This window comes from Ranitomeya variabilis, chromosome 7 (genome assembly GCF_051348905.1).
Source record: "Ranitomeya variabilis isolate aRanVar5 chromosome 7, aRanVar5.hap1, whole genome shotgun sequence".
NCBI lineage: Eukaryota > Metazoa > Chordata > Amphibia > Anura > Dendrobatidae > Ranitomeya > Ranitomeya variabilis.
Window position 1 is genome coordinate 36,797,510 of NC_135238.1, and position 15,934 is coordinate 36,813,443.

Here is a 15,934-nt window from a genome sequence, read left to right on the forward strand (position 1 = left end):
CCGGAGAATAGCGGGGGGACAGGTGGATTAGTCGGGCTACAGCTATAAAAGGTTCCAATGGCCGCTTGACCATGTGCTAGTATAAACCTGACTAGGTGTGTGTGTGTGCTGTGATAGGGAATTCAGGGACCCTCATAGTTTATCCTCACATATATGAATCCTTACATGACTTATGTTTCACCTCTCTGTCTGAATTACTACATTCTATTAGTTATGTGATCGAAACTACTGACAAACCCTATATTGCTTAAGGAAATAGTTAATAACAGTGTTGGTGGTGGGAGCTATCAGATAGTAATGATTAATGAGCGTTGTCCACCGTAATTATACTAATTAGCTACGTTTTGGAATGAGAACGATAATTTGCCATATGAGAATATGTTTTTAGCCAATCAATAGTTTGTACACCATATTGATGTGAACGCCCTAAGGTGAAAGGGTATATAATATCAGCTATGGAATAAAGGAGTATGATTGTTTTCTATGCAGATACAATTTGTCTCTGTGTGAATTCATCATCCGCTCGAGCTTCCTCATAATAATATTTGGAAACCATCCAATATACTCTGGTCAACTTGAGACCACCCTAACAATTTGGTGTCCCTGGGTGGGCTGGGGTAAACAGAAGACTACCAATATCTGAGGATCGGCAATCACAGGCTTGGGATCAGAAGGAAACACAGACTAAAATCCCGGGAAGGTAAGAACTTTGTATTCTTACAAACTCTCTCTGTGTCTTCGCCGGTCTCACAGTCTGCAGCCGAACCCTGGGTATGTTATTGTCAAGTCTTTCTACATAAGCAGCCCATATTGTTTGGCAAAGAACCGTAAAATATCCAAGTGATACTTAGAGTGTATATTGGATTGGTAAATATTCTGTGTTACTGTTCCTATCATATGTGTTTTGTTATATGTCTAGCATATGACTGAAGTATGAAATATGTATGTCAACCTTGAGGAGACATCCTCTTGGGGAGTGATAGAGGTATGGTGTGACAAGCTGATTGAATGGAGATAGGTTCTTGTTGTGAATTCCGTTCTTAGGCTCCCTCCTGTGGTCATGAGTGGTACTGTGTGAGTTCTGTTCTTGGGCTCCCTCTGGTGGCTTTTAGCGATATGGCTGGTCTGTAGCTGGACTCCAGCTGCCTTGTTTTCTGCTATTCTGGCTTCCTATTTAACTCACCTGGACCTTCACTTGTTGCCTGCTGTCGTTGTACTCAGTACTGGTTCAGATTTCTCTTGGACTTCCCTTGTGACCTGTCTCCTCCTGGAGAAGCTAAGTTTTGCTAGTTCATTTTTGCTCATTGCTTTTTTGAAAATGTTTCTCAGTATACTATGAGTTCAGTCCAGCTTGCTTATATGTGATTTTCTCGCTTGCTGGAAGCTCTGGGGTGCAGAGTTGCGCCCCTCACATCGTGAGTCGGTGTGGGGGTTTTTTGTATTCTCTGCGTGGATTATTTTGGTAGTGTTTGTACTGATCGCACAGATTCCTTGCTATCTTCTGACTATTTAGTGTTAGCGGGCCTCATTTGCTAAAACCTGTTTTCATTTCTACGTTTGTGCTTTCCCCTTACCTCACCGTTATTATTTGTGGGGGGGCTGTCTAAACTTTGGGGTAATTTCTCTGAGGCAAGTGAGGCTTTGTTTCTCTCTAGGGGTAGCTAGTTTCTCAGGCTGTGAAGAGGCGTCTAGGCTTTCAGGAACGCTCCACGGCTGCCTATAGTGTGTGTTGATAGGATCAGGGTTGCGGTCAGTAAAGTTCCCACATTCCCAGAGCTTGTCCTTTGTTTCTGGTTTACTCATCAGGTCAGTTTTTCTGTTCCTTACCACCAGGATCATAACAGTACAGCAGGCCAATAAGGAGTTGATGCATCGCCAAAGAGGGATAAGAGAAGTCCTGAGTTCATTTTTTTTTCTTCTCTGCAGTTTGTCTAGCTTCTCTCCTCCCCTTAATCTCTGGGTGGTTCAGAATTCAGCTGCAGATATGGACATTCAGAGTCTGTCCTCTAGTGTGGATCATCTCACTGCAAGGGTACAAAGCATTCAGGATTATGTAATTCACAGTCCTATATCAGAGCCTAAAATACCAATTCCTGAGTTGTTCTCTGGAGATAGATCTAGATTTTTGAACTTCAAAAATAATTTCAAATTATTTCTTTCTCTGAGACCTCGTTCCTCTGGTGACCCTGTTCAGCAAGTTAAAATTGTTATTTCTTTGTTGCGTGGTGACCCTCAAGATTGGGCATTCTCCCTGACGCCAGGAGATCCTGCATTGCTAAATGTGGATGCGTTTTTTCTGGCGCTTGGATTGCTCTATGAGGAACCTAATCTAGTTGACCAGGCAGAAAAGGTTTTGCTGGCTCTCTCTCAGGGTCAGCATGAAGCCGAGGTTTACTGTCAGAGGTTTAGGAAGTGGTCTGTGCTCACTCAATGGAATGAGTGTGCCCTGGCAGCGATTTTCAGAAAGGGCCTTTCTGAAGCCCTTAAGGATGTTATGGTGGGGTTCCCCACGCCTGCGGGTCTGAGTGAGTCAATGTCTTTGGCCATTCAAATTGATCTGCGTTTGCGGGAGCGCAAACCTGTGCACCATCTGGCGGTGTTTCCTGAGCAGAAGCCAGAGCCTATGCAATGTGACAGGATTCTGACCAGAATTGAACGGCAAAATCACAGATGTCTGAATGGGTTGTGCTTTTACTGTGGTGATTCCACTCATGTTATCTCAGATTGTTCTAAGCGCACAAAGAGGTTCGCTAAGTCTGTCACCATTGGTACTGTACAGCCTAAATTCATTTTGTCTGTTACTTTGATTTGCTCTCTGTCATCCTACTCAGTTATGGCTTTTGTGGATTCAGGCGCTGCCCTGAATTTGATGGATTTGTCATTTGCCAGGCGCTGTGGTTTTATCTTGGAGCCTTTGCAATTCCCTATTCCACTAAAAGGAATTGATGCTACGCCATTGGCCAAGAATAAACCTCAGTACTGGACTCAAGTGACCATGTGCATGACTTCTGCACATCAGGAGGTGATTCGCTTTCTTGTGTTACATAATTTGCATGACGTTGTCGTGTTGGGTCTGCCATGGCTGCAGGTTCATAATCCAGTCCTGGATTGGAAAGCAATGTCTGTGTCAAGTTGGGGTTGTCAAGGGGTACATGGCGATGCTCCTTTGGTGTCAATTGCTTCTTCTACTCCTTCTGAAGTCCCTGAATTTTTGTCGGACTAAAAGGATGTATTTGATGAGCCCAAATCCAGTGCCCTACCTCCTCATAGGGATTGTGATTGTGCTATAAATTTGATTCCTGGTTGTAAATTCCCTAAGGGTTGACTTTTTAATTTGTCTGTGCCAGAGCATGCTGCTATGCGGAGTTATATAAAGGAGTCCTTGGAGAAGGGGCATATTTCCCCGTCCTCGTCACCTTTGGGTGCGGGGTTCTTTTTTGTGGCCAAGAAGGATGGTTCTCTGAGAACCTATATAGATTATCGCCTTCTAAATAAAATCACGGTCAAATTTCAGTACCCATTGCCTCTGCTGTCCGACCTGTTTGCTCGGATTAGGGGGGCTAGTTGGTTCACCAAGATAGATCTTCGAGGAGCTTATAATCTTGTGCGTATAAAGCAGGGCGATGAATGGAAAACAGCATTTAATATGCCCGAAGGCCATTTTGAGTACTTGGTGATGCCTTTTGGGCTTTCTAATGCCCCTTCCATGTTTCAGTCCTTCATGCACAACATCTTCCGAGAGTATCTGGATAGATTTATGATTGTGTACCTGGATGATATTTTGGTCTTTTCTGATGATTGGGAATCTCATGTGAAACAGGTCAGGATGGTATTTCAGGTCCTGCGTGCCAATGCCTTGTTTGTGAAGGGCTCTAAATGTCTCTTCGTAGTCCAGAAGGTTTCCTTTTTGGGCTTTATTTTTTCTCCTTCTACTATTGAGATGGATCCAGTCAAGGTCCAGGCTATTTATGACTGGACTCAACCTACATCGGTGAAGAGTCTTCAGAAGTTCTTGGGCTTTGCTAATTTTTACCGTCGCTTCATCACTAATTTTTCTAGTGTGGTTAAGCCTTTGACGGATTTGACCAAGAAGGGTTCTGATGTGACGAATTGGTCTCCTGCGGCCGTGGAGGCCTTTCAGGAGCTGAAACGTCGGTTTTCTTCGGCTCCTGTCTTGCGTCAGCCGGATGTCTCTCTTCCTTTCCAGGTCGAGGTTGATGCTTCTGAGATTGGAGCAGGGGCTGTCTTGTCGCAGAGAAGCTCTGATGGCTCTGTGATGAGGCCATGTGCTTTCTTTTCAAGAAAGTTTTCGCCTGCCGAGCGTAATTATGATGTTGGTAATCGGGAGTTGTTGGCAATGAAGTGGGCATTTGAGGAGTGGCAACATTGGCTTGAGGGAGCCAAACATCGCGTGGTGTTCTTGACGGATCACAAGAATTTGACTTATCTCGAGTCTGCTAAACGTTTAAATCCTAGACAGGCTCGATGGTCGCTGTTTTTCTCCCGTTTCGATTTCGTGGTTTCATACCTTCCGGGCTCAAAGAACGTGAAGGCTGATGCCCTTTCTAGGAGTTTTGTGCCTGACTCTCTGGGAGTTTCTGAACCGGCTGGTATCCTCAGAGAGGGGGTGATTTTGTCTGCCATCTCCCCTGATTTGCGGCGTGTGCTGCAGGAATTTCAGGCCAATAAACCTGACCGTTGTCCACTGGAGAGACTGTTTATCCCGGATAGATGGACCAGTAGAGTTATTTCCGAGGTTCACTCTTCAGTGTTGGCGGGTCATCCTGGGATTTTTGGTACCAGGGACTTGGTGGCGAGGTCCTTTTGGTGGCCTTCCTTGTTGCGGGATGTGCGTTCCTTTGTGCAGTCCTGTGGGATTTGTGCTCGGGCCAAGCCTTGCTGTTCTCGTGCCAGTGGTTTGCTTTTGCCTTTGCCTGTCCCGAAGAGGCCCTGGACGCATATTTCCATGGATTTTATTTCGGATCTTCCAGTCTCTCAGAGGATGTCTGTCATCTGGGTGGTTTGTGATCGTTTTTCTAAAATGGTCCATTTGGTGTCCTTGCCTAAGCTGCCTTCCTCCTCCGATTTGGTTCCGCAGTTTTTCCAGAATGTGGTTCGTTTGCATGGTATTCCAGAGAACATTGTGTCTGACAGAGGATCCCAGTTTGTGTCCAGATTTTGGCTGTCCTTTTGTGCTAAGATGGGCATTGATTTGTCTTTTTCGTCGGCCTTCCATCCTCAGACGAATGGCCAAACTGAACGAACTAATCAGACCTTGGAAACTTATCTGAGATGTTTTGTTTCTGCTGATCAGGATGATTGGGTGACCTTTTTGCCATTGGCTGAGTTCGCCCTCAATAATCGGGCTAGTTCTGCTACCTTGGTTTCGCCTTTTTTTTGTAATTCTGGTTTTCATCCTCGTTTTTCCTCAGGTCAGGTTGAGCCTTCTGACTGTCCTGGGGTGGATTCTGTGGTGGATAGGTTGCAGCGGATTTGGAACCACATAGTGGACAATTTGACGCTGTCACAAGAGAAGGCTCAGCGCTTTGCTAACCGCCGTCGCTGTGTGGGTCCCCAACTTCGTGTGGGGGATTTGGTATGGTTGTCTTCTCGTTTTGTTCCTATGAAGGTTTCCTCTCCTAAGTTCAAGCCCCGTTTCATCAGTCCTTATAAGATTTCGGAAATCCTCAACCCTGTGTCATTTCGTTTGGACCTCCCAGTATCGTTTGCCATTCATAATGTGTTCCATAGGTCATTGTTGCGGAGGTATGTGGTGCCTGTGGTTCCTTCTGTTGATCCTCCTGCTCCGGTGTTGGTCGAGGGAGAATTGGAGTATGTGGTGGAGAAGATCTTGGATTCTCGTATTTTGAGAAGGAAGCTTCAGTACTTAGTTAAATGGAAGGGCTATGGTCAGGAGGATAATTCCTGGGTTGTCGCCTCTGATGTCCATGCGGCCAATTTGGTTTGTGCCTTTCATTTGGCTCGTCCTGATCGGCCGGGGGGCTCTGGTGAGGGTTCGGTGACCCCTCCTCAAGGGGGGGTACTGTTGTGAATTCCGTTCTTAGGCTCCCTCCTGTAGTCATGAGTGGTACTGTGTGAGTTCTGTTCTTGGGCTCCCTCTGGTGGCTTTTAGCGATACGGCTGGTCTGTAGCTGGACTCCAGCTGCCTCGTTTTCTGCTATTCTGGCTTCCTATTTAACTCACCTGGACCTTCACTTGTTGCCTGCTGTCGTTGTACTCAGTACTGGTTCAGATTTCTCTTGGACTTCCCTTGTGACCTGTCTCCTCCTGGAGAAGCTAAGTTTTGCTAGTTCATTTTTGCTCATTGCTTTTTTGAAAATGTTTCTCAGTATATTATGAGTTCAGTCCAGCTTGCTTATATGTGATTTTCTCGCTTGCTGGAAGCTCTGGGGTGCAGAGTTGCGCCCCTCACATCGTGAGTCGGTGTGGGGGGTTTTTGTATTCTCTGTGTGGATTATTTTGGTAGTGTTTGTACTGATCGCACAGATTCCTTGCTATCTTCTGACTATTTAGTGTTAGCGGGCCTCATTTGCTAAAACCTGTTTTCATTTCTACGTTTGTGCTTTCCCCTTACCTCACCGTTATTATTTGTGGGGGGCTGTCTAAACTTTGGGGTAATTTCTCTGAGGCAAGTGAGGCTTTGTTTCTCTCTAGGGGTAGCTAGTTTCTCAGGCTGTGAAGAGGCGTCTAGGCTTTCAGGAACGCTCCACGGCTGCCTATAGTGTGTGTTGATAGGATCAGGGTTGCGGTCAGTAAAGTTCCCACATTCCCAGAGCTTGTCCTTTGTTTCTGGTTTACTCATCAGGTCAGTTTTTCTGTTCCTTACCACCAGGATCATAACAGGTTCTCTACAATACAAGTCCGTCTTTTATGTTGTAAAGTCTGTCTGTCTTGTCCTATATGTACTAGCTGCTCCCATACGGTGCCAAAAGATCTTAAGAGAATTAGATCATATAGTCTGCCTGTTGTTAAACCTGTTTTGCAATCTCTGGTTGATATATATAAGAATTTCTGTGTATACTAAGACTTAATAGGTACATGCCATTTCTTACAGGAGGCCATTGAGGGGATTTAGTGACGGTGACAGAGTAGTCACTTGGCCAAATCACTGATCCATTATTCCTAGGGGTTCACACACCCAAACACTGAGAAATACAGTTTAGGGTTAGAAAGTGAGAACAAAAAGAGGAATTAACGAGTCTGCCGCCCACAGATTGTGAGAACAGTCTAGGGTTCGAAAGTGTGGACATAAACGTGCACTGTAGAAGCCAAATTGAGGGCCATAAGAAATAGGCACAAGCTGAGCTACACATCAAGGCTGTAGGGAGGCATCAACCAGAGATAGAGATAGGGAGAGAAAGAGAGAGCAGATAGGCAGAAGTAGAAAAAGGGGGAAGTGGCAGTACATATGACATAGGGAAATACAGGAAAGGTCAGGTAGCTGTGAAAGATACTGACACTCATTGTATGGAATAATTGTGTGTGTGTAAGAAAGTGATTGATATATGAGACTCCTTGTTTGAATTCAAAAGATCGGGTGTATGTAATAAGGATTTAACAATAAAAATCCTGATTGTATAAGGGCTTGTTCACACGTTCCTTTTTTTGCTGCGGATTTTTCAGCTGCGGATTTGGAAAAACCGCAGTGCAAAACCGCACTGCGGATTTTCCTGCGGTTTCTTCTGCGGATTCCTCTGCGGTTTTTCAACAGCACTTTCCTATTGGTGCATGTTGAAAACTGCAGCGGAATCCGCAGAAAGAAGTGACATGCTCCTTCTTTTTTTCCGCAGCAATTCCGCGCGGTTTTTTAAGGGAATTTCAGCAACGTGGGCACAGCGGTTTTTGTTTTCCATAGGGTAACATTGTACTGTACCCTGCATGGAAAACGGCTGCGGATCCGCAGCCTCAAAACCGCTGCGGATCTGCAGCAAAAACCGCAACGTGTGAACATAGCCTTAGGGAGTCCACCTAGGTATGATCTCTGGTCAACTGGCACCAGGGATAAAACTGAGGAACACTAACAAGTAAAAACACATAGTCACATGTGTATGAATGAGATGAGCTGAAACCAAATATTTTGTCAATACTGTGGAGTTACACAGAAAGACTGGGAAGCACGTAGTTGGGCTTGTCCTGTCCGTGTTACTAGTGGCCTATGATTCTGCAGTGATTGACTAATATCTGGGGAGGCTGCAAGTGAAGCAACTGTTCAAGATGCTCTGCAGATTTTGTGTGGGTTGTGTATGTTTCAGAAAATTAATAGATGAGAATAATGTCCGTTATGGTAGGTGGAAATTAACTAAAGTATTACCTAGGACCACACAGGTGAGAATAAGATTTATGCAAAGAGGGAATAGTAGATGGGAACTTAGGTTTGTGAATACCCATACCCATATAAGTGATTCTCATTCAAACCAAACTCCAAGAGCCTTGGTAAATAATTCCCTGTATGTATGTCAAAGTCCAGATGGACAGGTCCTTCATATCAAGCGCATATGTGTTAGAAAACAGAGCTCCTAATTAAATATGTGTATGTTTTGATGTTTATGTGAATATATGGAATACAGTATTAAGTGTTGTAAACAAGATGAAATATGTTAATTTATATTGTGCCGAAGGAATTTTGATATTTGCATTGTGTGTAGGCAGTTAGGATTATTTGGAATATTGTAAAAGGCCGGTCTCCGGCAAATACCTTGTGTATGTTGTGCCCTGAGTGTAAATATGGATTAATGCTAGTTATATCATCCAAGTGTAAATTGTTAAATTATTCACAAAGTTATAGTCAAGAGTCCACTGGGTTTGGACCTCTGTCAGAAAAATGTCCAAATTTTAAAGTGTTTTGACTTGATGTTCATGGGACTGTTCAGTAGACCCCAGGATCATTGTTGGATCACATGGAGGTGCATAATTTCTGGTATCCTAAAAACTACTATTCAGGTGTCCTCTAAATAATGGAAAAAACATAGGATCATACCCAGTCTACAAAACTTTATGCTCTCCGCAGTGGATTTGAAATATAAAATGGGACTGTTTTGATGTCTGTCATAAGGACAGATCACTAGAAGGTGGTGTTAAGTTGATTCAGAATGTGTAAAGTATGTCGATAGGTGGGATAAAAAGAAATGGTTATAAAGGGATGTTCAGTTTAAGAAAGTGAAATATTGATGAAAGGAATTCGAAAGTGCAATGAGAAGGATAAAAGTAAAGTTGTTAGTTGAAGATAGGAACTCGGAGAGAGATAAGATATACCCCAGATGGAAAAGCAAAAGCAAAATGTTGTGAAATATCGCGTTTTAACTTGGCATTTTGCCAAGTGTCAAAAATTTGCATGTAAGTTCTATACCCCAAGTACATGTTACCCTATAGACAAAATTGTCTGCATTTATTTACTTAGAAAGTTATTGAAGTTTTAAAACTTTGGCTTTTTGCCAAAAAAACCTTTTTTTTTTCTTTCTTAGTCTCTATCTCCTTTTTACTTCTGTAGTCAGAAGGTACAATTAAATTGTCAGCTGAGATCCCAGAATCTGCATTATGCAAAGGTTTGGTGTGTTTGCACAAGTCTGGTTCCAGCTTCCTACCTGATAATGAGGTTCTGGCACAAGTCCCAGAAATTATGGGCATTAATTGACATTAGATATATGCCAGTCCCTCCAGTAATGATTCATTTGAAACCAAGGTCAAAAGCCCCTCAATCAGAATTGACCCAATGCAATAAATACCTATTCTTCTGTACTTCTACATTCAGCCTGTTAATATTTGTTTGTTTTTACTTTCAGGGGCCAGCAGTATACGTGGATGGTGTTACCACAGGGAGTGTATAATTATCCAACTCTGTATACTGCTGCATTGCAACTTGGTTTGCAGGACTGGGTCCTTACATATGCTAAGGTGGTTCTGCTCCAGTATTTGGATGACCTACTTCTTTGTGCCCCGAACAGAGATGTGTGCTGTGAAGCCACAGTCTCACTGCCTCAAAACCTTGCTTTCAAAGGGTGTGAAGCCTCTAGGGAAAAATTACAGTTTTGTCAGCTAAAAGTTGTGTTTTTGAGTAATTGCATATCTCAGGAAGCATTAGATGGTTTTTACTCACTCAAACCGGAAAAAAAAAAATATATATATATTTGCTCCAGCCCTAGGCACACCAGACTACGCTAAACTTTTTCTTTCTCCTTTCTGTTCGGAAATACAAGGACATGTTACAAGTGTCCTAGCTCAAAAATATAGCCAGAGGAGCCCCATATGTTCGAGCAGTAGTAGAAGCTGTCTCACTTCCACTAGATAAAATATCAGAAATTGTACTGGATCATCCAGTAACTATCTATATTCCATATGATGTAAACAGTATTTTTTAGTCAGGTTTAACTAGAATATTGCAATAACTAGATATTTATACAAAAAAAAAAAAAACATTTTTGAATGTGTATTTCTAATGTTTTTCAATGCAACTTTTAAACAATGCATGACTTTGAACCCAGCTACTCTAATTTCATTTGATGTAGTGGATTCAAAAAGGGGGAGAAGGAAAGGAGGAACAAGGAAAAACCACTGTTTTTGCAAAATTTGTAATGCATACCAAGAATATCATTGTATAGCCCTTATGGCTCAAGAACCTGCAGGTTTCTCACGTGTTCACTAATTTAGATGTTGAGCTTTTTGTGGATGGTTCAAGAAGCATCGGGGAGGATGGCAGGTCTTACACTGGGTATACAGTGGTCACACAGCATGAGGTAGTAAAAGCAGAACCACTCCTTCATCAGATGTCTGAAAAAGAGGTGGAGTTGATGGCACTCATTGAAGCGCTTAGAGGGGCAGAAGGTAAGCATAAAACACATACATTTATTTTAGATGTTGTTTTTGGGATGACCCACCACTATAGTCCTATATGGAAGGAGAGAGACTTCCTTAGATCAACAGACACTCTTATTAAACACGAGTACCTCATCAAACAGTAAATAGAGGCATTACTGCTTCCAAAAGAGCTTGCTATAGTGAAGGTAAAGGCACATACGAAACTTGTTACCGATGAAGCACGAGGCAATGACAATGTGGACCAAGCAGCCAAGGAAGCTGCAACAATGTCTAGGCAACACGAGACCCCTGGGGCACCTCTACTGGTCATGGTAAGAACTGAGGTTAACCAGAGGGAATTAAGTATCTTGCAGGCTCTGACTCGGCGAGCAACCGGGGAAGAGACGAAGGTTTGGTCGGAAGCTGGAACTCGGGACCATGAAGGTTTGTGGAAGGTGGGACAGCGGGTGTGTCTGCCAAAATCTCTGTACCCTGTGATGGCCCAAGCGGCTAAAAAGTCCAGCGTACTGGTCCAAGAATGTCATATGTGCTTTGGTAGATGGGAGATGGATCATCCCTGGATCTACAATGGTTGCTAATAGATTTACACAGGCATGTCTAACATGTGCACAACATAAGTAGTATAGAGAAGGCACTACAAACACATGCCTATGCCCTCTACCCATTTCAACGACTGCAGACTGACTTCATACAACTACTTCAGGTAGGAATGTATGTGCTTGTGTGTTGATCTCTTTTCAGGATGACTGGAAGCCTTTCCGATGCCAAAAGCCACTACAGCAGAGAGGTAATGCAGAATGTTATTCAAATGTTGGGGGTCACACAAGCATTTCACACCCCCTATAGACCACAAGCAAGTGGGAAAGTTAAGAGAATAAATGGTACACTTAAGCTAGAGATTCAAAAAGCTAGTGAGGAATTGGGGAAATCTTGGACAGAGTGTTGCTATTGGCTCTGTTCTCCATTAGGTATATATGTAATAGGAAAATAAAAATGTTACCTTCGAGGTTTTGTTCGGGTCTGCACCAAGGCTAGGCCTGTACTTTCCACAAATATTGCAACTATAATGTGACAATCTCACCAGCTATGTCCAGAGCCTCCAAAGGAGATTCTCGCTTGTGCATAAACAAGTCTTTGATTCTATTCAAGACCCAGAGAGTCAAGAAGGAACCCATTCTCTCCAGCCAGGAGATTGGGTAGTGGTTAAAAGACACACAAAGAAACCACTGGAGCCAAGATTTGATGGCCCCTTCTAAGTCCTCCTCTCTACAGCCATATCAGTAAAGCTTGGGGGAAAGCCTACTTGGATCCATGCAAGCCACTGGAAGAATGATGATCCTGCTCCTAATGATGATGACAACCTCACCTCAGGAGGGACAAATGGCTAAGATAACACAAAAGGATACAATAATAACTATGCGGTTTGACACCTCTAAGAACCTCGCAACTTTTAGATTTGATTTTGGTAAAATAGGAAAATGCCAATGGAATCTTAACATTGGTAGAAAAAGTAGTAATGCTAATTGTGAATTTCTTATAGAAACTGAAGAGGCTGTAAGCAATAAAGATGTGGATTGGATAAAGTATTTCTATTATAATCAGAAAAGGTTTATAAAAGCCACAAGAGATGCACTAAGCGGAATAGCAGAACAATTAGGCCCAATTTCTTGGATAGCATGGCAGAATAGAATGGCTTTAGATACGTTACTAGAAGAAAAAGGAGAGGTTTGTCAAATGTTTGGTACTTATAGCTGTACTTTTACTCCTAATAATACAGTTTCTGACGAACGCATCACAAAGGCATTGGAGGATCTTACATCATTACGTGACGAACTAACAGAAAATTCTGGTATCAGCAACCCGTTTTTAGAATGGCTTGAGTCGTGGTTTGGAAAATGGAGTCATCTGGTGTCCAGCATCTTCATTTCTCTGGCAGTTGTGACAGTGATCTTTGTTACCTGTGGATGCTGCTGTATACCCTGCGTCAGAGGACTGATTCAGAGACTGATCGATGCGACTATTACTAAAACTATGTATATTGAGGTGAAAGCCCGTAATGAGGAAAATGATCAATTGCTGTAGTTGAGAAGGAATATGATCTTCTCAGCCCCATGGGGAATTCGGCCGAAGAAAAGAAGAAAGTAAGAAGAAAGTCCGACACTGGCATTAGGCCTTTAATATACCTGTGGGGGGGAGGAAGAATCATATTTATTCTTAAAAGGGGGACTGATAGGGAATTCAGGGACCCTCATAGTTTATCCTCACATATATGAATCCTTACATGACTTATGTTTCACCTCTCTGTCTGAATTACTACATTCTTTTAGTTACGTGATCGAAACTGCTGACAAACCCTATATTGCTTAAGGGAATAGTTAATAACAGTGTTGGTGGTGGGAGCTATCAGATAGTAATGATTAATGAGCGTTGTCCACCGTAATTATACTAATTAGCTACTTTTTGGAATGAGAACAATAATTTGCCATATGAGAATATGTTTTTAGCCAATCAATAGTTTGTACACCATATTGATGTGAACGCCCTAAGGTGAAAGGGTATATAATATCAGCGATGGAATAAAGGAGTATGATTGTTTTCTATGCAGATACAATTTGTCTCTGTGTGAATTCATCATCCACTCGAGCATATTTGGAAACCATCCAATATACTCTGGTCAACTTGAGACCACCCTAACAGCTGTGTGTTTGAGACTGGTGAAAGCTCCTTAAAGATCCCCATCCCTTTGGCTGTTGTTTGGATATTAGGTGAATGGAGCAAACCGTCAGCACCCATATCTAGGTTGTACAGCCGCGTTTTTGCCACCGGTCAGTGTAGGGTGGGAATTCCCTCTTGGACTCAGCATCTGACTCAGGGCGTCCTCAGGCACAGGCTCAAAAGCCACCGATGGTCAGAGCGAGTCCAATCACCAGTATAGTGGGGGTGAATCATAGGGATCCCCCCAGCATCTTCCAGCTGCACCCTGTGACTGCTAACAGGGCACAGTGTTCCTTTTGCGACTCTGTGAAACAACAGATTTCGCTTCCATTCACACTGGGTGAAGTATAACCCACGTGTGAGCAAGTGTTCATCCGCTATCTTGTTCTGCCATTACTCAGCAGCAGGTTCCATCTCTGCAGGGTGGACCCCGGGCTGCAAACAAACCGCATATCTCCCTTTATATTATTTGGTGCATTCCGCCAGCCCTAACATGCTTTAAATGCCACAAACATATGCTGTGTTCAAAACACTGATAGTTCCAGATCGTGGGCACATAGCCTTATTGAAAAGTGCTGCAGAATAATTATTATTATTACTCTAGGCTATAATGCAAAAAAATTATAAATTGCTCATGCATATTCATAGCATCTTAATAAGACCATAGAACATTTTTTAACTTTTTTGGAGGAAAAAATATGAGATTTAGAAAACATATATATTATTCCTTGTTAAAATATAGTTATTTTGTTAGGTAATGTTTTGTCATTTAAGTGATTTCATTTTTCATCTTAATACTCCTCATTACTTACCTGCTGAGAATGCCATAAATGCATCATGTCGGACAAATTTACCATTTTCATCCAAGAAGTGATTAGGATTGAAATCATAGGGAGTTTTCCATTGAGTTTTGTCGTAGAGAACTGATGTCAGGAATGGAATAACCTCTGTACCCTGTGAACAACAAATCACCAAATATCTTTTTTATCGTATACATTTAAAAAATGTTAGATTATTTGGATGACTGTGGACCCCATAGCGGTCCCTTTTACTAATAGGTAAACACTTGCAGTATTTGAGCATAACAACATTTTTTTTTTACAACACTCACTTTTGGAATCAGGTAACCCCGCAAATACACATCAGTTGGAGTTGAGTGTGACAGGTTCAATGGGACAATATTTCCAAACCTTTGTATTTCATGTATTACTGCATCAGTATAAGGCATTTTCTTCCGATCTTCAACTGTCGGCAGCTGTCCAGGTTTAATATGTGTTTTAATTTCCTCCTGTACCTTTTCTATAAAGCAAAAGGAAACACATTTTATTACATTTTGTACTTGCACAACAATACTAATGCATTTAATTGATATATTAAAGGTTTTTGATATGATTTGTATGCGCCGTAAGTCAGTGCTAGGGCGTGGATACAGCTGACGCTCACTATGTACTGACCGGTGACTGAAGCCACGCCAGCTGCACCACTATGACTGAAAGCCAGAGGATGCCGATGAAGGAATAAAGTTAATTTCCTCCCAGTAGCTGAACTTTCAGTGCAGCATCCGGGCAGCTTTGCTATTAACCTGCAGATTAACCCTATATCTGCAGGTTAATAGGGATTGAGAACATAAGAGGTTATCTTTAAATAGAGTGGAGATCAAGCATGGGCATTGCAGCTACATTCATTCTCTTTTGGACTGCTAGAGATTACATCAAGAATTCCCTGTATACTCCTTCATATAACAAAGTTCTAAAGCTTGAAGAGACTAAAATGTGCATTTTAATAGGATATTAAAACATATATTTTCATTGAAATCTACATGCCACACTCTGTCAAAAATCACCTGTCCCTGTCTAGGGTGGGTGGCAGCAACATGCTAGAAAATTAGAAAATATAAGACATGCAAAAAATATATACTAGAATTACTTCAACTTAATTGATTTGTTTATACAAATAGTAAAATTGCATTTAAAAATTGACATCTAAAGGGATTAGTCATCAAAAAGACGGACATTATACAGTATATGGAATATGATACAAAAGTGAAGAAATAACAGAAAATCTGGGTAAAGTGGTAGCCTTCAAAAATACATGATTTGGTTGTCTTTGGAGACTGTAGTTATTCACCTACAGTCGTACATAACTTTTAAAAATATATCAAGAATTACTTTGAATCTCCGGATACTTCATCATCAATAAAATTCCCCACCGGATTGTTGTAGATGTAGTTTCAGTTCCAGCAGCGAAGAGATCCAGGGCGCAACCAAGTAGATTACCTTCATTAAAATTTGTCTGAGCTTTCGTTGTTTCCTAAAATTACATAACATGAATATTCCCCTTGTTATCACCTGTCAGTATTTTGATTGACAACTCGATCATCCTGTCT

General features: G+C 42.1%; 1 protein-coding gene across 1 annotated transcript in view; it reads right to left on the reverse strand.

Moving 5' to 3' along the window:
- The window catches only part of LOC143785744 (cytochrome P450 2K1-like), a 48,249-nt gene that overhangs the window by 4,948 nt on the left and 27,367 nt on the right, over nt 1–15,934 (reverse strand). Inside the window, exons 6-8 of the mRNA XM_077274836.1 lie at nt 15,717–15,858; nt 14,660–14,847; nt 14,361–14,502 (exon numbers count right to left, since the gene is read on the reverse strand). Coding sequence (XP_077130951.1) covers nt 14,361–14,502; nt 14,660–14,847; nt 15,717–15,858 — 472 coding nt within the window. The remainder of the gene's footprint in view (nt 1–14,360; nt 14,503–14,659; nt 14,848–15,716; nt 15,859–15,934) is intronic.